This window comes from Galleria mellonella, unplaced genomic scaffold (genome assembly GCF_026898425.1).
Source record: "Galleria mellonella isolate WM207_F2 unplaced genomic scaffold, CSIRO_AGI_GalMel_v1 utg65, whole genome shotgun sequence".
Taxonomy (NCBI): domain Eukaryota; kingdom Metazoa; phylum Arthropoda; class Insecta; order Lepidoptera; family Pyralidae; genus Galleria; species Galleria mellonella.
Genome location: NW_026442138.1, coordinates 5,785,411 through 5,807,000, shown reverse-complemented (window position 1 = coordinate 5,807,000; position 21,590 = coordinate 5,785,411). Strand labels below are relative to the sequence as shown.

The 21,590-nt window shown below is 31.5% G+C and overlaps 3 protein-coding genes across 5 annotated transcripts; 2 read left to right on the top strand and 1 right to left on the bottom strand.

The window, feature by feature from the left end:
- The first annotated feature begins 29 nt into the window (after positions 1-29).
- LOC113519823 (putative leucine-rich repeat-containing protein DDB_G0290503) lies at positions 30-5,887 on the top strand. Of its 3 annotated transcripts, XM_026905036.3 has the most exons (5): positions 30-426; positions 501-683; positions 1,198-3,248; positions 3,997-4,906; positions 5,248-5,887. In XM_026905036.3, exons 2-5 carry the CDS (start codon positions 506-508, stop codon positions 5,292-5,294), a joined length of 3,186 nt encoding a protein of 1,061 aa, XP_026760837.2. In that variant the 5' UTR covers positions 30-426; positions 501-505; the 3' UTR covers positions 5,295-5,887. The 3 variants fall into 3 exon arrangements, with proteins under 3 accessions (XP_026760837.2, XP_031768848.2, XP_052756441.1); XM_031912988.2 differs by having other exon boundaries at positions 30-683; XM_052900481.1 differs by having other exon boundaries at positions 30-683; positions 3,997-4,930.
- Positions 5,888-8,841: 2,954 nt separating this feature from the next.
- Positions 8,842-10,079, top strand: LOC113519726 (polyglutamine-binding protein 1). The gene has a single exon (XM_026904905.3). It carries the CDS (start codon positions 9,125-9,127, stop codon positions 9,959-9,961), a length of 837 nt encoding a protein of 278 aa, XP_026760706.1. The 5' UTR covers positions 8,842-9,124; the 3' UTR covers positions 9,962-10,079.
- Positions 10,080-11,625: 1,546 nt separating this feature from the next.
- Positions 11,626-20,730, bottom strand: LOC113519745 (cystathionine beta-synthase). Its single transcript, XM_026904926.3, has 10 exons — positions 20,352-20,730; positions 20,048-20,154; positions 19,381-19,551; positions 17,311-17,492; positions 16,566-16,805; positions 14,476-14,608; positions 14,079-14,256; positions 13,842-13,976; positions 12,929-13,119; positions 11,626-12,624 (listed from the first exon to the last, which is right to left on the bottom strand). Exons 1-10 carry the CDS (start codon positions 20,447-20,449, stop codon positions 12,527-12,529), a joined length of 1,533 nt encoding a protein of 510 aa, XP_026760727.2. The 5' UTR covers positions 20,450-20,730; the 3' UTR covers positions 11,626-12,526.
- Between the last annotated feature and the right edge of the window lie 860 nt (positions 20,731-21,590).

Genomic DNA, 21,590 nt, shown 5'->3' with positions numbered 1-21,590 from the left:
CCAATACCAAATATCTTAATACATTCCAGAGATCAGTACAGCATTTGTCTTTGTAAACCTAGACATTGAACTCTAAAAATCATGTGTTATAAAAAGTGTAACAACCTCGAACTTAGCCCTACATCAATGGTAAATAGTGAGTACGTTGACCAGTAACGGGATCAATACGCGCCAATAGAACCAAGTTCAAGTTGGCGCATCGCCATGACGACCGCCGCCAAACACTACCAGGTCTTGGCTCTACACCACACCCTTTTTATATACCTCTCTTGTGAACCATGTTGTCAAGTCAACTTTATTGGTAATGTAACAAACATAAGCTAAAAGGAAACGGCACAAAGCAAATATTCTAAATACACGTGTTAAAAATTAGTAAAATTATTACTGAAGATTATTTTGGAAATATTCTGGTGGTATTGATTTCAGGTTTGTATTAATAACTAAAAAATGCATGTATCTTTTTTTTAATTATAAAATCTATGGGTTTTCTTCGTTTTTAGTTAAAATGAGGCTTACGGGTTCCCGAGCGTATACCAGACCGACACCAGTACCAAAGATGCCTGTGGGATTAGTAGAGTTAATGGAAGGTCTGACAAAAGACGTGTTGAAACAGAATCCTACTGATATTTATGAATATTGCGCTAATCACATGCAAATGTTGTTGAATATACGGGATGGCCCAAGTAAGTTACAAAAGATTACGTAAATCCTACGTTAGAACGTCTTCACGGTTAATCAATAAACACATTGGATACTGCAATATACTGATTTGATACCAGTGTCCTAATATTCTCTTGCTCTTTATCGTTGATTTATTTAAAGTTGGTCTCGGCAAGGTTGAAAGGGTTAGGAGGGGGTGAACCGGGCAAATGCTTAAGCGAAATAAATTCATGCTACTTTCTACGGCGGCAAATATAGCTAGATCACGCATTTTAAAAAATCATAAAATAAATTACACATAAATCTATCAGAAGAGATTTGGTAATTTTTTTTTATGTTGATTTGAACTGTCCACGGTCTTAATCTTTATTACGATAGTCAGAAACGTAAAAAAATATCCAAAATTTTAAATATATTTTCATGTGGAACATTTTCTTAAAACTCAAGGGCTGGATCTGATAGGAGAAATTGATATAGTACTTTAATTTTCATGTCCTATATTAATATTTCAAAAATTGTCATAAAGTAATATTTCAGCTTCTAAACCAATATTGGAACAAAAAATAAAACGTGCTCAAGAAAAAATAAGAAGAAGGGCTGAAGAACGCTGGCAAAAATACCTTAAAGAAATGCAAGAATCTGCTGCAAATAGTGACCTGTTATCTCATAACTGTCTAGAACTTAATGAACCAGAAAACACAATAAATATAAAGCCTCCCAGTAGTCAGACACATTCCGAAACGGAAAACACAATAAATTTGAAGCCTCCCATTCACCCTGAATTAAATTTAAAAAATCTTTCTGAAGTAGAAATATTCCATGAGTTCAGTGGAAATTTAAACAACCTGAATCAGTTGGAGCCAATTTTAAGTACAGATATTGAAACTAAATACGTTAATAATGATACCGGTAATGTAACAAATAAATTAAATATTGATTCTTTAAATGAGATTACAGATATTATTTCGAATGAAAAAAGTAATATACAAACAAACATTGAAGAAGAATTATTAAAGGACGATGTAAATGCTATTAATTCTTTAGAAATTCACACATCTGCTCAAAACACAAAGAATGATATAAAGAACGATAAAAGAAACGAGGAACAAATGTCAGACATTAAAGACAATGTCGCTGAGGTAAAATTATTATCTCCATTAAATAATAACCATGAAAGTAATAATGAAGATAAAACGAATATTAATATACAGACTCACCAGAATGCTGATGTCTCTAAAAATGGAGAAATGGAAATTGATAATCAGAATAATGAGCTTTCGATTATGCAGGGAAATGAAACTAAAGAAACAAATCAGCTTTCCGAATATGTATTAAACGAAACAGATAAACCGAATTCTATAATCACAGAACAAAATAATAATTGTGGTCATTACTTAAAGGAAATAAATGACAGTATTGATTTAACTAAAAACTTATCTCACCAAGAATCTAAAAAAATAATTGACGAACAAATAAAGCTTACGGAGTTTACGGACAATGATAAAATCAGTTACTCTGAATCAAAAGAACATGTCGTTAGGCTTAGTGATGCTGGCACGCCAGTAAACAAAGAAACTACCGATGATACTAAATTTGAAACACAAATACTTACATCTGATAATAATTCATTCCATAAAATACCACATGAATTTAATGAAGACAGTGTTATTGAAAATGAAAATGTAAAATTGCAAGACATTAACAAAGAAGTAATGGAAAATGTTGAACAAGATGAAAATAAATATGATATGCTTAATAACGATAAATCAATCGATCAAATTGATCAAAAAACTTTAATAGTTGAAAAGCATCATAAAATCAAAGATGATATCGAGTATGACGCTAAAGTAGAAAATCTTTTAAAGATAGAAGATGATGCTAATAGTGAAACCAAAGTAGAAATTACAGAAAATGTAATCGTCGAGAATATTCATAAAGGAGAACAAATTGAGAAGAATTATGAGACAGATGACAATGGTATAAAAAGTGACATAAATAATAGATATGAACAACCTGATGTGAAAATTGACATGAAAGTTACTGACTCGCGACCATTTATTGAAAAAAATATTGAGAAAGTTGAGGAAACTAATAATTCTTTGATTTTGGAAAATTATAATGAAACTATTGCTGAACTGAAATCTAGTAATGAAAACGAAATAAATAACAAGGACACTAATGTGTCTACGTTACAGATGGCAATTGAAAACCATTCATTATCACAAGAAAATAAAAGAGATGAATCTGCAACTGCCGAAAATGATGAGTTAATTCAAAATGATACTGTGATTTCAATTGTGGACCCTGAATTGTCTAATAATGCCGATGTTAAAGTTGAAATTAAATCTATAAGTTTTGATGGAAGTACAGATGGAAATGATAGTAGCGCCGATGTGAAGTCTGCTATATCAGAAAACTGCGAAGATTTGAATGAAACTAATATCTCGAATCCGAGTAACATGGATTTAGAAACGGCAGCGATTACTATACAGAAAGTATTTCGCTCGTTTCTTTTCAAAAGTAGAGCATCAACATTGGATGATACAAACGATGAAATTAATTCTCTGGAAGAAGACAATAACAAGAAGGTAGGTGAAGGGATAAACGTGTGAATCAATTTGCGATATATTTATTACCACATCTCTATTTCGTCCCATTATAGAGTAAGTCAATTATATACTTTTTTTATATAACTGAGGAGGCAAACAAGTGTACGGCCCACATAAAGGTAAGCAGTTACTGTAGCTTATGAACGCTTGCAATACCAGGGGTTTTACGCGCGCGTTACCCACCCTTAAGTAACCTCTTAACCCCTCTTTTAAAGAACTCCATGCTGTAGGCTCTTGGAAAAACTTCGGCAGGCAGCTTATTCCATAACCTGAGTGTTCGTAGGAGAAAACATTTGAAACCGCGTTGTATGCGGTCATCTAGATTCTAGGGTATAAGGGTGAACTATCGATGGCGAACCGTATGATGATAGAAAATGGCCATGGGCATCATATTGAACAATTTCTCTAAGCACAAGCGGTAGAACGCGCAGTGAAGCAAAATCTCTCCTAAGACTTAAGAGTTCAATACCGCTTGTAAGCCTGGGATCATCGACAATTCTTATATCTATATCAATATAATCAATTATGTATGTGACTTGATACTGATATGATGATGGTATTGAAAATGAATTTCCGGAAACTAGCTGGTTGTTGGTTAAATTATTTTTGCAAATTTGTGTAATGTAACATTTAATTTTTTTTTTTTTTGATAAAATTTATGCATTTACTTATATTACAACTTTTTATGTTATGTTAATAGATTTTTAAGTTAAACAAAATATTACAGGAAGAAATTGATTATCAGATAATGAATGGCAATAAAGAAAGAAGAGGCATAAGTAGAATGGATACTGTATTGCAGACAGTTAACGAAGAAAAATCACTATCGTTGTCTACTGATGATTCTTCTTTATCTAGTGCTGCTACTACTATACAAGCCCATGTCAGAGGTTTTTTAGTCCGAAATAAACTACATTTAAACAAAACATCTACTAACTCGTTAGGTAATTCTGACGGTACATCCACAATATCATTAGATGGTGACATTGAAAACAATAAGAACAAAACCATTCTTAATATTCATATTGTTCCCGAAGGAGGTAACTACCTCAGTAGAGATGAAAGTGTACTAACTTCTATGGATATATCATTAGATGGTAGCCCACCTTCCTCTCTGAACTTACATCCTTTGGGTTATGATAGAAATGAAAGAAAACAACTAAAAAGAGAAGACGCTATACAATCTATTTCGCCACCTAGTAACAATAGTGGAAAATTAAGCGAAGACATTGATTCCGTGAAAGAAATGATAATTAACGACGGGGAACTATCTTTAACTCAAAATAATGTGGGGAAAAATCTCACATACTGTGAGGAACATCAAATCGATCCGCAATTTTCTGATATTCCCTCTGATAACACAACAATTGAAAGTTTAGTGGAGACCGAAAAAACTCATGATAAAAATAACATAAACAATCCGCATTCAAAAGTACAGACTGATGTTGAAAAACGCAAAGGAACCTTAACAAAAATGAGTTCCGATGAAATGGATGTAGTTACCCCATTTCAAGAAAATCCTCATGATAGTAAATCGGCGGACTCTAATTCTGCATCGAAATTAATGCATTCTAGTGAATTTCATGATATAGTTCTACCAACCAAGGTGTCGAGGAGTGACACATCAGTCGTCAGGGGTGAGTGAAGACATCTATTATCAGGTGATAAACCTTTCCCTTCTATCAAGGCCATCGCATGAACTGCTTTTATTAGGTGCGTGTGGACCTAGGTAGTTCGTGGTAGATTACTTTGAGCCTTGGCAGTTGTAGTTATTTTTCTGTGTAAAAAGTAGTTCACTATTTAGAAATTATTAATAGCTATACTTTTCAACGTCAAGATTATGGAGATTTGACAAAAAGAAAATTAGTACAAATTGGGAGGCTACTATGTGAAATGTGAAGCTTTTATTTGCCTGAAGTTTAGTATAAAGTTGTCTTATCATAATTCAAGACGTGTTGGTTTGTATTTTTCTTTTCAGAATTCAAGAGCGTGTTGGTTTACTTCTTACTGTGGAATAACTCCTAAAAAAGAAATTGAGTGCACGTATCATTATAATAGGTATTATATTGGGTCACAAAACTATTGTCGTAATAACTTCAAATGAAAAAAAAATATAATAATGGGATGTTATCCCATTATTATATAGTGTTACAGAGTATTCTCGCGCTAGAAAAATTGTTTGCCAATGTCATACTAAAAACTACTTAATACTGTAAAAATTTTGAAGAAATTTGCAGTCTAATAACCAAGTTCGCCAGCCAACCACTTTTTAATAGTAACGAGAATCAACCAAGCCGTAAGCTAATAGTTGATACTAAGTTGTTACTTAATGCACTTTAGTTAAGTTGTTAATTGCATAAAAGATATCAGATGCGCATTATCCATCTAAAACACAGAAGCAGTGCCGAATTAACTCATTTCGCTCACAAAAAAATACTGCTATAATACTTTACACGTACTAACTTGAAACATGACGATGTAATATAAAATAAGGCAATAATATTTTCATTTAGGGTTAATTAGATACAAAATTTAAATGTTATTTTCAATTAAGGGAAATATTAAAAAAATGATTGTCGAGGCGCTGCGTCTCTAACCGATGAGGGTCCCTAGTCCCTAAGCAGTTGTCTACACTGTCTAATGGATACTGGCCCTGCCTAGAATAGGAACATCTAGAACTTTGGAACGTAATACCAGATTATAACATTACTTGATGTAATTTTTGTATCGTAAAGTTCCTTGTCCATATAGATTACTTCAAATTTCAAACGATGTGCTCTTGTTTTCCTACGACTTTCCTTCTCTGACTACAAATAATTTACTTGGTGAGAGTAAATCTAGTCAAGAAATTAATTCCTTAAATTTTTATTCTTCTAAAATTTTTGTGAGTAATAAATAAACTTCGGCAAGGACACATTGTTAATAGAATAATACAATGGTTAATAGTAAAACAAATAATAAAGTCACGTTTCCTAAAATGTTTTTTTATTTATAATTACCGTATGAGGCAGACAAGCTGATCATCGTTAAAGGTCTTTTTTTTCTGTTGCTAATATTATTTATCTGTACAATTATTTTTTTATTAAAAGATATCTATTACGCTCTTTTAATACGTTCAAGTCAATTTATGAAAGTTCATTTCCAATATTGTTTCGACCCGAAACCTCATTGACGCAAAGATTTGTTTCATTAGGTTGAAGAAATCGAAATATTTCTATTCTGTTAGATATGGATAAGTAAATTTTATGTACGATCTACATAGGCATATTTAAGGGCTGGGCTGGGTGAGCACCCAGGATGTGAGCAAAGCTTTCAACTATGCGCAGACATATAAAGAATTTGATCGGAGGCACGATGAAAATTCTGTTACTCTTAAATACACATAGCGATTTAATACATGAAATAATGTAAAATTAGCCTTCTATAAAATTTCTCTTAAAAAAACTGCGAAACTTCCTTAATAAGTACGAATTCATGAATTCTTATATTTTTTTAAATTGAAAAATCTTTGAATCTTATGAGTCCGAAAAATTCTTTATTTGACATAAGAAGTCAGATTAATTTCAAGATTTTCCTACGGTACAGTTTTTTTAGAGTTAATACTTTCTGTTGAGAATTTGTGCGGCTACAGAAAGTGTTGACACAAAGTTATAAAATGTAAAGAAATAAGTATGTTAATCAGATGAGCACGTATCGTAACGTGATGAACGATGATGACTTGCTCAAATAAAAGTCCTTAACTTTCGTCTCAAAACTTGGCAGATATTGTATATTGCGTATAGAAACCGGTAAATCATTCCATAGTCGTACAGCTTGTACAGTAAACGGTTTGTCGTATAAACTAGAGAAATGTACTGGTGTCCTCCACTGAAGGCTCTCAAACGACTTAGATTAAAAGAATTAACAGAATGTAGGAAGTCTAATCACTTTTTCAGGTACAGAGGCGAACAAATTCTATTTGTGGCTGCCAAGTAAAAGAACTATCAATAATCACATCTAGATCTTTTACTCATGCAATGTGAGAATTAATTTATCACCATAATCTATAGGTACTAGCGTTGAATTATCTATGGATTAGCTTGGAATTACCTACTAATACTACCTAAGATTTGGAAGGATTTACTTTCAGTCCAAAAGCCTTACTCCAATTATTTAGACGTTTAAGATTCTGATTTGTTAAAGCAATAGCATTTATTTTTAGAAGCCTGAGTATACATTTGTATATTGTAGATGGCAGAGAAAAGATAGTTATTTATGTACTTTCTAAAAACAATGACATCCTACATGAAAAAATATGTATTTTAGAAACTAAGCAGAGAAGACTGGCAAACATAGAGGTCCTAAAATTTTTCCAGGTCTTTTTTTATTCACGCCACAATTTAACTGGGTTTTATGCCAAAGAAGGAATCACAAAATCTTTATGCTTATGTTAAAGACTGATCTGTGCTGTGATAGTATTCTCTGAAATTAAAGTCTAATTTGCGTTTTTTTTAAGTTGGCAAAGGGCTGGTGTAGCCCATTATGCCCCTAGCCACAGACATGGGCCGCTTACGTATAAGAAACGAGACAGGATATTAGAAAAGATAGTTTTTATTATAATGTGGTATTATCATCTGTGAATACTATCAAGCAGCGTTGTCAGATTGGATATTTTTTTTGCATTTTACTGTAAAATTTTTCTATGTGCAAAATTTTGGAGAAAATCTTGGATAAATTTTTAGAGAAAAGTTAAATGGGCTTAGAATATAGGTAAATTTTCTAGCTTTTTTTGGTAGTTGTAAACCATAGTAGTATATATATAATATATATTAAGCTCGCCTTGCCATTATTTAAGAAGTACTGACACTAACACTCATGTATGGAAGCGAATCGTGGGTATGGTAGAAGCATGAAAGTAAGATAAATGCTGTAGAAATAAGAGCTTTGAGAAGTATGTGTGGTATTACATAAAAAGGTAAAGTAAGAAACAGTGTGATTAGAGAGTAGTGTGGATTAAAAGACGATGTAGTGACAAAAGTCGAAAAAGGAATATTGCGTTGGTTTGGCCATTTGAAACCGATGGATGAAAGAAGAATTACGAAAGACATTTATCGAGCAAGAATGAGATATTGGTAGGGGCCGCCCTAGACGGACGTATGTCGACCAAATAGGCGACGTGCTGAAGAAAGACTAAATTAAAAGTACCCGTAACCAGCGAGCGTGTATGAAAAGATTGATGAATGTAGAAGAAGCGAAAGAGGTTTGTTTGAATCGAAGCTTTTGGCGTTCCATTGTTTCTGCCTACCCTAATGGGATATAGACGTGACAGATATATATGTATGTACGTATACTACTATAGTTATACTATGATAGTGGTATATAGATTATATGAATGAAGAAAATATCCATAAGAGCACTTTTTTCGTCGTTCGTTTTGTGATTCAAAACGTAGTGAAAATCGATGTTTGTGATTTGTAGAAAAATATTTGAACTTTGGGTAAAATAAAATACGCATCTGGCAACCCTGTTATTATGCAGTCAGGTAGTATATATGGTCATGAACGACTCGTTTGCTCAGTAGGTTAGAGCACCGATATCTTCTCTATCTATGGTCATGAATAATTAAAAAAAAAAGCAGTCAGGCAGTCATTAGTTTAATATACTATTATATTGTTTCGGGTTTAATTTGCCTATTACTTTTTTATACATTTTTCTTTCGTTTTCACTTTTTATACATAGTTAAAGAGTATATAACCGAGGTAAATACATAGTTCGGTATAGTCTCTTTAATCTGTAATTCTATCTAAAATTAACTGCAAATGCAAAGTTCCAAAAACTGAATCTTTAATATCTGGTTTGTTTATTTTTAATTAACAATGCCATTACCTCCAGCTTTAGCTGCTCGACTAGCTAAAAGAGGTATTTTAAAACCGAATTCCACCCCAGACTCCAGCAATGAGCAGCTACAAACTCAAGCTAACGAAGAAATTATAGCGGAAGATTACGATAATAAACCTGAAGATCAAAATAATAAGGAACACTTCTGGGCCGGCATAGAAGGCGTGAATGTTGATCCCATTAAGGGCCACAAGGGTTGCCCAAATAAAAGTAACATTTATCACGAATGTTCTAAATTTTGCGTTAAAACTTGGAAGTTAGGCAAGCTTACACCTGATGAAACATATTTGGAGAATAAGCGAAAAGTTTTAGAGCGATGGCCGTTACCGCCCGGGTGGGAAGAGGTATATGATGAAGGGTGTGGTCAACATTACTTTTGGAATGTTCATAACAATTTAGTATCCTGGTTGCCACCATCCCATCCTCGAGCACTTCCTAGTGAGAGTGCTGCACATTTACGAGAAGAGCGTTTATTAAAAGAAGGTGACGAGAGTGACAACTCTAGTGAAGATTCTGATCAAGAAGTACCTCAACAATCAGTGAAAGAAAAACGACGAGATCGTCATCAAGAAAAAGAAGTACATAGAAGGGATCGAAAACGACCAAAAAATAAGGATAATGATTTAGATCCAATGGATCCTGCTGCATATTCAGATATTCCCAGAGGTAATTGGGCAGCTGGACTAGACACACATGCCAAAACAGGAGTAGACACTACAGCTTCAGGCTCCATATATCAAATGAGACCATATCCCGCACCAGGGGCTATACTTGCAGCCAATGCTAAACAGAAGTCACCACCGCAAACACCTTAATAATAATAAAAGTTTCTAAATTGTAATAATTCCACACAATCAGTCTAAGAATTTAGATTGAAAGTAGCTATTTAATATTATAATTTTATTACTATAATAATATTGTTTACTCATACCACTTTTTGTTTTGTCTTTATACCTAACAAGGTATTATACTAGTAATAGGTAGACCCCATTAATTACTATCCCTTCCCTTTTGTATCTGGTCTGTTTCAATAGAACTTAATATAAATCAATAAATAATTGACCTTACCATAAGAGTCTGATGATAACCCATAGTAGATTTTTTTATACAACTTAAAATGGCAAACAAGCTGACGGCCCACCTAATGGAAAGTGGTAACTGTCGCCTATAGACATGAGGAGTATCATGGACATAACAGAGTATACTGTTTCGCCCATTATACACTCCATGTGTTGCCATTCCTGAGGACTCAGGTGTTATTCCTCCGTACCCCGTAAATTCACGCCATATCCCACCCTTCAAACCGAAACACAGCCATGCAAACAACTGTTTTACGGTTAAAACACGAATGGAATAAAAAATGTGTAAATTTATTGACTAATTACTTGTAATTTCAGGCTTCTCTGATAATTTCTATCAACTCCCATTATTTTTAATACCGACCCAATATTTTTAATACTCCAATATTTTTAATGCGAAAATTATTTCCAACTTGATATTGTAAAAAAATTTATTTACTGGCTTTGAGACCTCTGTACTCGGTTCAAATACGGGCTACGAGAATAGTTGGCGATCTCAAACTCACAGGCGATATTGAATCCTGCCCTACCTCCTTGTGTTTTCTACACCTTATATAACGGATTGTGTTCTGAATCGGATCGGATTGAAATAATGGCCACAGTTACTTTTTATCATCGCACTCCTTGCATCCTTACACGCTTGAACCTAAATGGTCACGTATAGTGTGGTTTCAAAGAATTTTTTTACGTAGCTCAGACTGTGGAATGAGCTCTCTGCTGAGGTTTTCCCCAGAGACTACAGTATAGGATTCTTCAAAAAGAATATATTAAGATTTATTTAGGGTCGGCAACACGCACGTGACACCGATGTATACCTCGTGTTGCAGGTGTCTATAGACTACCGTTTATTATCAGAAGGGTGTATGCTTATTTGCCGCCTTCGTGGTATAAAAAAATTACTAAAATCACAAACTTTTCCTCTTTCTGATGTTGTAGAAATCACTGGTTATTGTAACGTATTTGAACTACTTTTTGGATATTATTCTCCTTCTGTTGCAGCACTGGCTCCCTTTTATGTCCATTACACTTCTTTGTAAAAATCATTTATTCATGATATATAAGTGGTCTATAATGTAATAATTTTTTTAGTGGATTGTAATGGAATGATAACCCCTCCTGCGCTAACGGTTATACGCTGGCGGAGCATCAGTGATGGATGATAGGCGAGAATGAAAATGCAGGTCAGTTAGCCCATTGTGATGAATACACTTGGTATACACGGGGAGGTCGACCTGGCGGGGTATATTGCTAGCAATGGTACTGGTAGTCCCCATTACTAACAATCCCTCCCCCCCAGAGTAGTAATAATTATTCTACATCTATGTATAGACCACTAATTATAACTACCGATTATTAAAAGATATGACTTTTCATATCTTAGTCTTTAGAGATTTAAACAATTTTTATTTTTAAAGTCATTTATTACCAATATCTCTGTAATAAGAAGTAACAAGACAACAATGATTTCAATTCACAATCACACTTAATAAATAATATGCTCCGAACATTGTCATAGGTATTATGTCTAAATTATATAAAAGGTTATCCACTCACATAGTAGAATCTATCTATTTTATATTAATTAAAAAATATAAAAACCCTAGGAAGCTCCAGGCAGTTGTAACGTAACTGCAATATTTTACACTTCAAAAATACAAGGCATTGTATTACTTTACGACTTAAGTATATGAACGATCTTGTTTTTAAAGGCCAAGAAAGGCTCGAGACAGACCATTTCACTTTACCATTTCACCCGTCCGTTATAATATATTACCTGTTAGAACTGTATCGTCAAATACTAATAAATACTACAATACAAATACAATACTAATAAAAGTACCGTACTAATAAAACCAAAAGATTTATGTCTTGTCTACATAGGCCTTAAAAGAACCATCAAACATATTTTGCTTATAAGTATTTTAATTTATAAATGCTGAGTAAAATATTTTTTTAGTCTTATGCTCATTATGAAGGGTATAACAGAAAAGAGAGAACAATCTGAAATTCAATAGTATTCATTAATTTATATAGAAATGTAGTAAATATAGTATAGATATATACTATATTTATATAGACATTAATGCAGAGTATATCATGTATGGTTTAAAAATTAAACTCATACTGAGACTCACTTGGGAAAGATGTTCAATACTTCTCTAATATGATTCATTGGATTTCAAATGGTTATATCCTTTTTGTTATACCCCATGTATTGCATTATACAATCATATAAATTGGAGCAAATGTGGCTTCAATTTTACCATTTGTTTAACACTTTTTATTACATACATCAGTCTTCTATTTACCATTTAAATGTTTAGTTTCTGCTGCTGTATATATTAGAAGATCATTAGACGTAATCATTCCGACAGGTTTTCGAATCTGTGATGTTGCCTCTGTAAAGATATAATGGAATCATTAAAATAATTATATTATAATTATCTTCCAACCAACTGTATTATTATAACAGCTTAAATTTGTAGAGATTCGATATATAAAATAACGAACTTTTAAAACATCAAAAAGTAGAAAATTTTCAATTCGACAGTAATCTTTCTTATGGTGAGCGATATCTTCGCTACTTGTAAACCGATTTTGATGATTATTTTAACCGAAAATGTTTACACTCTTGTTGGTCTTAAATTTTATCAATACGAGATTATAAAAAAAAAAAAAGAAATGATAGGCACTTGCACTTACCTGATTTTACGACAACTACGTATGGTGTGATATCTAGCAATCGTGAGATTTGTCCGAGTGTAGGTTTCAACATGAGATCCACTTTGTAAAATTTTTTCACTGTAAACTTGTCGAGACTTTCATTTATCGAGCCCGATAAGTTAGCCAATCTTTGGCGTGCATTGTCTGCTGTGAACACCCCAACAATAGATCTGCAAATTTTACAATTGTTCAGATTATGTTGTTTGTATAATATGTGAATTTAGATAAAGATTTGCGAATATTTATATTTCAGCCATATACTGTCCACTGCTGGACATAAGTCTTCCCCATAAGGAGTTTTGCTAGTAGCTGTCATGCTAGGCAGCCGGGTTGGGAACTGCAGTTAGGCCTTTGAGAATGCTTGAAGAGGGACGATGCTGCCCATACCTCGCCCTCCCTGTGCATTATTAGATACACGAATTTTATATTTTGTGATTATTAAATTCAGAATGAGCGTGTAGGGAAGTTAGCATTGGTATACTGGAGTAAGGGAGTCAGATTATAAGGAAAGTATTGCGAGAAGTGCATATTCGAGTTGTGTATTTTTCAATTTGCAAAATATTTAAACTTCTATTTTACAATTAACTTTTATTCAATTATAGTTAACAATAAAACAAACATCGTAATCACACATAACTTGCCTTACATTTTGTTCGAATATAATTTAGTATTTGTAAATGACAATGCACAAAAAAAAATATAATATTAAAAGGTTAAAATATAATCATATAATGTTATTTATACAAACCAAAAGAAAAGTTGACGTTCATCAGTTGAGGGTTGACACATATTTACCTCCTGTTGTATGTAAATTACAAGTTGCATTTACCATATAATTATAAACTGTGTTATCCTACATTAACAATATTTAGTTTGCTAACAATTTACTTACCCACTGTCATTAACAATCGTTAAAAGAGGCGCTCTTGTTTCCTTTAGTTTATCGAGAGCTTCCAATGGCGTACTTTTGTTGGAAATGCTCACAACCGCTTGAAATAATTCATCTGTTACTAAGTGTTCCCACCACCTGAAAATGTCGATAAATTTTCCAATGGAAAATAGCTGTACGGCGTAATAACCGCTAAAAATCAACATATTTGGTAACTAGTCACACTAAACAGTCACATACCACACTTTGTCGTTTCTAATAACTTTTTTGAAATTGCGTGCTTCCATCCATTGGTCAGAGATGAACTTGGTCATGTAATTCCGTATATTGTCAGGAAGTAGTACCACACATTTTTGGCCTGCTTTGAGAGATCTAGCAGCTTGAATCGCTCCCCACATTGCGGACCCGCTGCTACCGCCTACAAATAAAAAAAATAAAATAGAAATACATAGTATATTTAAAATAAGTATTATGCAGAGACAATACGCTATTTTAATAATGGAATCCTATAATTTACGCTTTTAGTTTTGTAATGTAATTGCTAAGTATAGTCAATGACCAAAAAAAAAAAACAAGTATCATTAATACTTGTTTATTTTTTTTCATTGAAAATTGAACTGAATATAATAATAATTACCGCATAGTAAACCCTCCTCCCTTATGAGTCTACGAGACATTTGTAACGAGTTATGGTCATCGGTTTTCACCCATTTATCGATTACCGATCTGTCGAGGGAACGTGGTAAGAAATCATAGCCGATGCCTTCCACCTGTGAAAAAAATATAATAATATAATTTATCGCTAACAACTTTAGGCTATTCACTGCTTTCATTAAGTATATTTTAAGTCAGATATGCGCGCTGCTTTTAATTATATAAACCATTTCAATTTGGATAAAGTCTATTATTATTGGCTGACATATCAGATATTCGAAGTGAAAGTGCTATTGCATTTTACATCTATAAATCAGACTGACAGCAATGCTGAACTAATGTTCCATACTATAATTACTTAGAAGATCGTCTCTTTTAGTCTAGAAACGAGTACTAAAAAAGGTTTTTTTATTATACCATTTTGTACGCAAATACAATGGCAAACAAGCTGACGGCCAACGTGATGGAAAGTGGTAACCGTCGCCTATAGATATGAGCTGTACTTTGAACATAACAGAGTATACTGTTTCGCCCATGATACCCCTCCATGCGTTCCTATTCCTGAGGGTTAAGGTGTTAGGTATGCTTCTATACCCTGTAAATTCACTGCTGTATCCCATCTTTCTAACTAATGTAAACACAACTGCTTCACGGTAGAAATACGATTGAATTAATGTGTCTAAGTTGATAAATATTAATAATGTCCTGTCCCCAAGTATCGTTTAGAAAAAGTTAATAGGTCTTTTATGGGAATAGGTATAAAAATTTACAATAAGATACCAAAGGATATGTTGGAATTACCCTTAAATAAATTCAAAACATCTGTTAAATCATATTTACTGAGCAAAGCCTATTACTCACTAAACGATTACTTGAATGACGAGTGTGCATGGCAATAGTTGTTCATGCACTGAATTTTCATTTAATGTTAGACATAGACACCTATATAAATATACATTGTAAATAAACTGGCTTTAAAAAAAAAAAAGTAATTCAATTGAGTTTCTTGCCAGTTCTTCTCAATTGGATCTATATACCGAACTGGACGGTAGGGAAAATATAAAATTATAATGTAAAAATTTGACGTTCATAAGCGGCTAAAATGTCCTACATGAATAAATGATTTTTGAATTTTGAATTTTGAATTTTGAATATAATATGACGGTTCTTATTATAAGTGAATCTGACATATGCATAAACTTCGAAGCATAAACATTCCTAATCTCCTCATCTTGACCATAGTATAGTATCAATAAATATTACGAAACATCTTTTATTAATTATAAATTACGTCAACACATTGTCGATAAAGGTGTGTTTATTATAATTAATAATGTTTTGCCTACTGTAAAAATGTAAAATGTATTTGCATAACAAAAATATTATTCTTGTATTGAATAATCAATGTCAAGTAACAATGACTAGTTTGTTTGTGCTTAGCTTTAACGATACAATAGGTTTTATCAGATCCCATTCTATTTCTCGCTTAGCCCTGTATTGCGCGCGACACAAGTCCCAAGGTCACATCGTCATTTTGTTATTGAAAATCTTTTGCTAGGAGCATTAAAGAAATTATTGTACTTACTATCGAGCTCATAGAATTTTTTTGACAAACTTGTAATAATACTCTACTGTTATTTTGTCAGGTTGCTTAGTATAGAAACCGAAATTCGTCATTCTGAAGAAAAAAATTATTAAAAAAAAAAATACAGCGTGACTCATTCGTTTTTAAGTTTTTATATGTCCGTCGAAAACCCGTAGATATAAACAGATATCAAAACTTATATTGTGAGATCAAATCTGCAATCATCGGAAGCTAAACGTACGCGTGTAGTATATTATTTGGAATGACAATTCTTTCTTCTGATTTGAAGCAATGTTGGTAGTATAAAGTAAGCATAAAGACTAATTTTGCCAGATCCTAGAATTTTTTAGCAAAATTATATGGGCTGAGCTGTCAAAATTCATAAAGTATAAAAAATAATACGAAATATGGTCACAACCGTAGTTCTTAATGGGATAGTCAGATGCACTATTTTGTTGATTGATTGATTAATGATTAAAATAGTTTACCTCATAAAACTGCACATCACTTTTATTAAGTTCTTCTGGTTGTGCGAGAATAGAGCCGTAGGGGTCGACACCAACTACAATGCACTTTGGGCAGCGCTCTTTGATTTTGTGCGCGACTCCGGAGATAGTGCCGCAGGTGCCTGCGCCTATCACCACCATATCCACTTCGTCATCCAACGACCATAAGATCTCTTCGGCGGTACCGTCATAGTGTGCCAGTGGATTGCATGGATTATTGTACTGTTGCAAATATAAACATATTGATGATAATTGTAAACACGATTATATCAAGTGGATACAATACATACATAACAGTTCAACATACATTTTACATAAATATATTATTAAAAAAATATATTTTAAAACTATCATTTTATTTATATAAATATATATGAGACCACTTTAACAAGGATATTTCTGTATTAAAGTGATCTTGTGTTACCCAAAGTATCCAAAAAAGAACAGTACTACTGTTTTGTAGCTTGAAAGATAAATTTTAATGACAGACCCTTTTTAGATTTCTCTTTATTCTGTGATTAGCTACATTTTACCAGCAACATTAAGGTAGTATGGTTACCATATTTTGGTGGTGTCATGTAGCCTATGCAGAATAACCAAATTCTTGAAGAAATAATTGATATCTATCCACACAAACATCCTCACAAACTTTTATATTAATTAGTAGTAGGATTTACTATTAAACATTATAATAATATTAAACTAAAAATTATAACAATGTAACAACCTGATCAAGTACAACAGCGTTAGGTATTTCTTTAGCCATACGTCTTGCGACCATTATGTTGCTGTCGGGGTCACTTGAAGCTGCTTCTGTGGGTGTCCTGACGATCTCGGCACCGAGAGCTTTTAGAGTGTTCACTTTTTCATCTGACATTTTCTCAGGCAAGACTATAATACATCTATATCCTGTTGAAAATATTTTTGATTAAGTATTTTGAGACATTAGAATATAATTAAGAAAAGTGACCAACTATACTAATTTACTGAGTTTTGTACTCTTTTTTCGCAAACTGTACTCTGAAAGTACTTATTTGTATAATTTTATACTCATTTGTATTTCTAAAACATTTTTTTAGATTATTTTACATCAATTTTATTAATTAAATATTTAAAATTATTTTGACAGTGATTTGAATTTCAGTAGAACATATCCCATATGAAAATTTAAAAGTTTTAATAGAAATTTCCTTATGTTGTCCAGGCACTAATGCTGCTGTTGAAAGGGTATTTTCACTAGGGAATGATTATTGGAGCAGTGAGAAGTCGTAACTTTCTGTAAAAACATTATCTGCCATTTTAACAGTCAAATTTAATATGCAAAATGAAAGTTGTTCCGATGTGGCTACATTATTAGATGAACATCCTCATTTAACAAAAAAAAATTACACTCTAAAGAAAAATATTTTTTTAAAAGTATTGTTTTTTCTTCTTTTTGTCACCTATGAAATACTTGCAAAGTAAAAACAAAAACTCTTTTAAACAAAAAATAGTTGGTCACCTTAAATTAAGACTTACTTTTATACATACAAGAACTATAAATATTTTTTATTATTAGTTGTATTATTTTTATAACTTATATAAATTTTGTAAAAATATCTATAACTGTATATGTATATCTGAAATTTTTTGAACATACTATATTTATAATTAGAAGTTGTTTGGGAAGATTTACTAAATATATATTTTACTAAAGTTTGAAGCTTGTTTGATGAACATTTATATTTTTATTGTATATATTGGATGGACATTATCATGCTTATCATTTTGTTGACAAATTTTAATTTGTTATAATTGACTAATTAAAGTTGGCATCAAGATGACACTAATGTATGAAAGAAATTCAAACTATGCTAAGTATATTGGTCTGCAATATGTAATTTTTTTTTTAATAAATGTACACTACATTTTAATTTAAACTAACTTAAACAGTGCAATACTTTTTTATGGATAATGATGAAATGGTATACCTACTAATAGTGTTCAATAACAGGACACAAATTGAGGATAAAATGATGAGAATTTACCATAAATTATTAAAGATGGTTACCATAGGGGATTCCTTGAATGTGGATCTGATATTACTAGCTGCTAGCAATGGGTTACAATAGTTCCCATTAATTATAATACCATCCAGTCAGTCACCTTAAATCACTGACTACCTTTGGTGCTTTGAAAAAATATATAGGTCAGAGTTAACTGATTATGTTAATTTATTTTTTTTTTGTAAAATGAAACTGTAAAATAATTATTTGATTACCTTATCAAAGACAAGGTCTAGGTTCTCAATTATTATTGGTTTAGACTGATAACCCATTGCAAGATCATTTAAATAAACATTATCATAATACTTAATTTATATAGGTTACCACATAAAATGTAGTTTTAATGGAATATTATCTATTGTAACAGCTGAATGTGTGAATTAAAAATAGATGCTTCTATTCCTTAATTGCATGCCCCATAATTTTTAAGTCAATACATTTTTTAAGTAGGACCATACATAATTCTTTATTTGTTCAGTAATTTAAATCTTATAAACAATGTTTTTCCCAATTCTAAAAGTAATACATAATAAAGTTAATCCAGTAATAGAAAATTATTTAAATGAAAATATTGACAAAAAGGTAGATTGTAACAATATTATTTATTTATTTTCAAAAAGTTTAATAAGGACTTAGGGAATATTTTTATACTACTTGATAAAAAAGCTTTAGATTTACTTTTGGCAATATATAAAATCAAGACATATAGGATCTCCCATATTTTGTATATTAATTTTTTTCTATTGTGGTACCTTTAACAGCAGCTGCAAGTGCTAAACCAATGCCAGTGTTGCCTGATGTCGGTTCTATAATGACAGACTTTCCAGGTATCAATACTCCTCTTTGCTCAGCATCCAGCACCATTCTGTATGCAATGCGATCCTTCACAGAGCCACCAGGGTTCAAGAATTCACATTTTGCATCTAAAAATAATAAATTTCCTTTTAATAATTACTAAATCATAATATTAATAAATTAATATCAAAGTTATCAACACAGTTCTATATAATCCGAAATTAAATAGAGTTTGTAATTTGGGTGTTAAACAACTCCAAAAAATGTATTTGAATATTTTTAACCAAATACTTTTTTTTGTATATAATGTAGATATAAACAAATATGAATAAAAATATTTGTAATGTGCAGCATTGAAATTGTAATCATGGGAATATGAAACAATATGTTAAAACCTTTACATCATTAAGATTGTTTAATAAATAAAAATTATACAAATTATGAAAATAATTTCTGTGTTGAAACTAATAAAAATTAATATAATAAATTTGTCAGTAACAATTTATTTTTCAATAAGTTTTATTTTGAAACATAATAAAATCATAAATTACTGTAATTAAATATATTGATGTTTACCTTATTTACAAACTATTTAATAAATAAAAACTTATCCTTTGTACTTACATATGTCACAGAGTATTCCTTCATCTTTTGGAATTCTTGTTAGTTTGACTAATGGAGTATTGCCAATCACATGAAGAATATCAGGCTGTATTTTTTGATTTCTATCTCTGTGAAAATGATATCAAAAGTACAATATAGTTTAATCTTTTGTTTATTTATGACTGTGAAGATTTGAATGAAATATATTTAGTTCTAACCAATATGCAAACAATAAATAGGTTTTATCTAATTTTTAAACGTTAAAATTGATGTGTTTAAACCACAAAGATATAGGTAGTATTAGTATTCATATACCGGTACTCACAGTGCTTCCACTATATGTGGCATTCTTTGAAGATCGAAGAAATTTGTAACACCGTTAGTTGAGCCATTTTCAGTTTCCATGTGGCTACTCGTAGACATTTTATTTATTTTTTAGCAAAAATAGTATGGGCTAACAAGCGAGTTATGATATAAAACAAGTTTCGCAATAAATTGATGACTATACACTTCCACCAACAAAATATTGGTTTAAAACGTGATTAATTGAATCCGGAGAATAAATCAAGTTCTATTCGTCATTCAATACAGCTTTTCTGTATAAAAAAAACTTTAATTAAAAAATGAAAGACAGATACAATTAACACGTGTAGAATTCAAAAGAAGAGCCGAGAGAATAATTTTTAACTATATGTAATGTACTCTGTGTGAATAATGATGGATGATGAAATTTGATTCACGAAATACTCAGACAAATATGTTGACATTGACGTTGACAATTTGCTGAATTTAACAATTTTATTTTCAATACCTAATACATATCACAGGCTCTATTCTTAATCTATGTATACTATTTAATTTGTGTCTATGCAGATGGGTCGCTATTGTTATAGTCCTCCTAAACGTCTACTTGGGCTGTAAGATTAATATTTTACGTTTACAATACCAATAAAATTACTTACAATACCATTAAATTTCTTAACTTTTCTTAACTGAAGATTAACTACTTGATCTTCAAAATCTTGATGAGTCAAAAGATCCCAATTACCGAGATAAATTGAGCATACCGTGCTAGCCGCATGAGAAAGATTTAATATAACTTCAATTTCAAATTTCAAATAGAAAGTGTACACAGTCTTTTCTATGTGTATCTCGATCTCACTAAATAAAATCTGTGACCAAGCTTTTGCGCTTTTTTGCAAAGCTTTCTTGTTTTTAGTTACTAACTATTGCGGAACGAAAGCCCATATTTATTCTATAATATCATAGTGTTACCCAAAACAATGAACAATTCTAATACTGTCCGCAAAAAAATTTTTTTTCATTCTAAGTAGGATAAAAATTACGAAAGAGGGAAATTACTACAGAAGAGACCCATTTACTTGCCTTTTAATACAAATATTAATTTAGCCGAGAAATGTACAATTTAATCTAGATATGGTTTCAATCATTTAAAGTTTTTTTTTTTTTTATATTCGGTTCACGCATGAAAAACTTAAAAACTAAATTTATATAACTATACAGGTAAAACTGCAAAAATTAAATTTATACTTTTACGAAAATT

Bases quoted from the DNA above. Each gene is read 5' to 3' on its own strand.
- LOC113519823 (XM_031912988.2), top strand. From the start codon at position 452: ATGTATCTTTTTTTTAATTATAAAATCTATGGGTTTTCTTCGTTTTTA. The intron at 684-1,197 runs GTAAGTTACAAA...GTAATATTTCAG, and splicing joins GAATATACGGGATGGCCCAA to CTTCTAAACCAATATTGGAA. The intron at 4,907-5,247 runs GTGAGTGAAGAC...TTTTCTTTTCAG, and splicing joins TGACACATCAGTCGTCAGGG to AATTCAAGAGCGTGTTGGTT.
- LOC113519726 (XM_026904905.3), top strand. From the start codon at position 9,125: ATGCCATTACCTCCAGCTTTAGCTGCTCGACTAGCTAAAAGAGGTATT.
- LOC113519745 (XM_026904926.3), bottom strand. From the start codon at position 20,449: ATGTCTACGAGTAGCCACATGGAAACTGAAAATGGCTCAACTAACGGT. The intron at 17,493-19,380 runs GTACCACAATAG...TATTTTCAACAG, and splicing joins ACTTGCAGCTGCTGTTAAAG to GATATAGATGTATTATAGTC. The intron at 16,806-17,310 runs GTTGTTACATTG...TATTTGCAACAG, and splicing joins ACGCTGTTGTACTTGATCAG to TACAATAATCCATGCAATCC.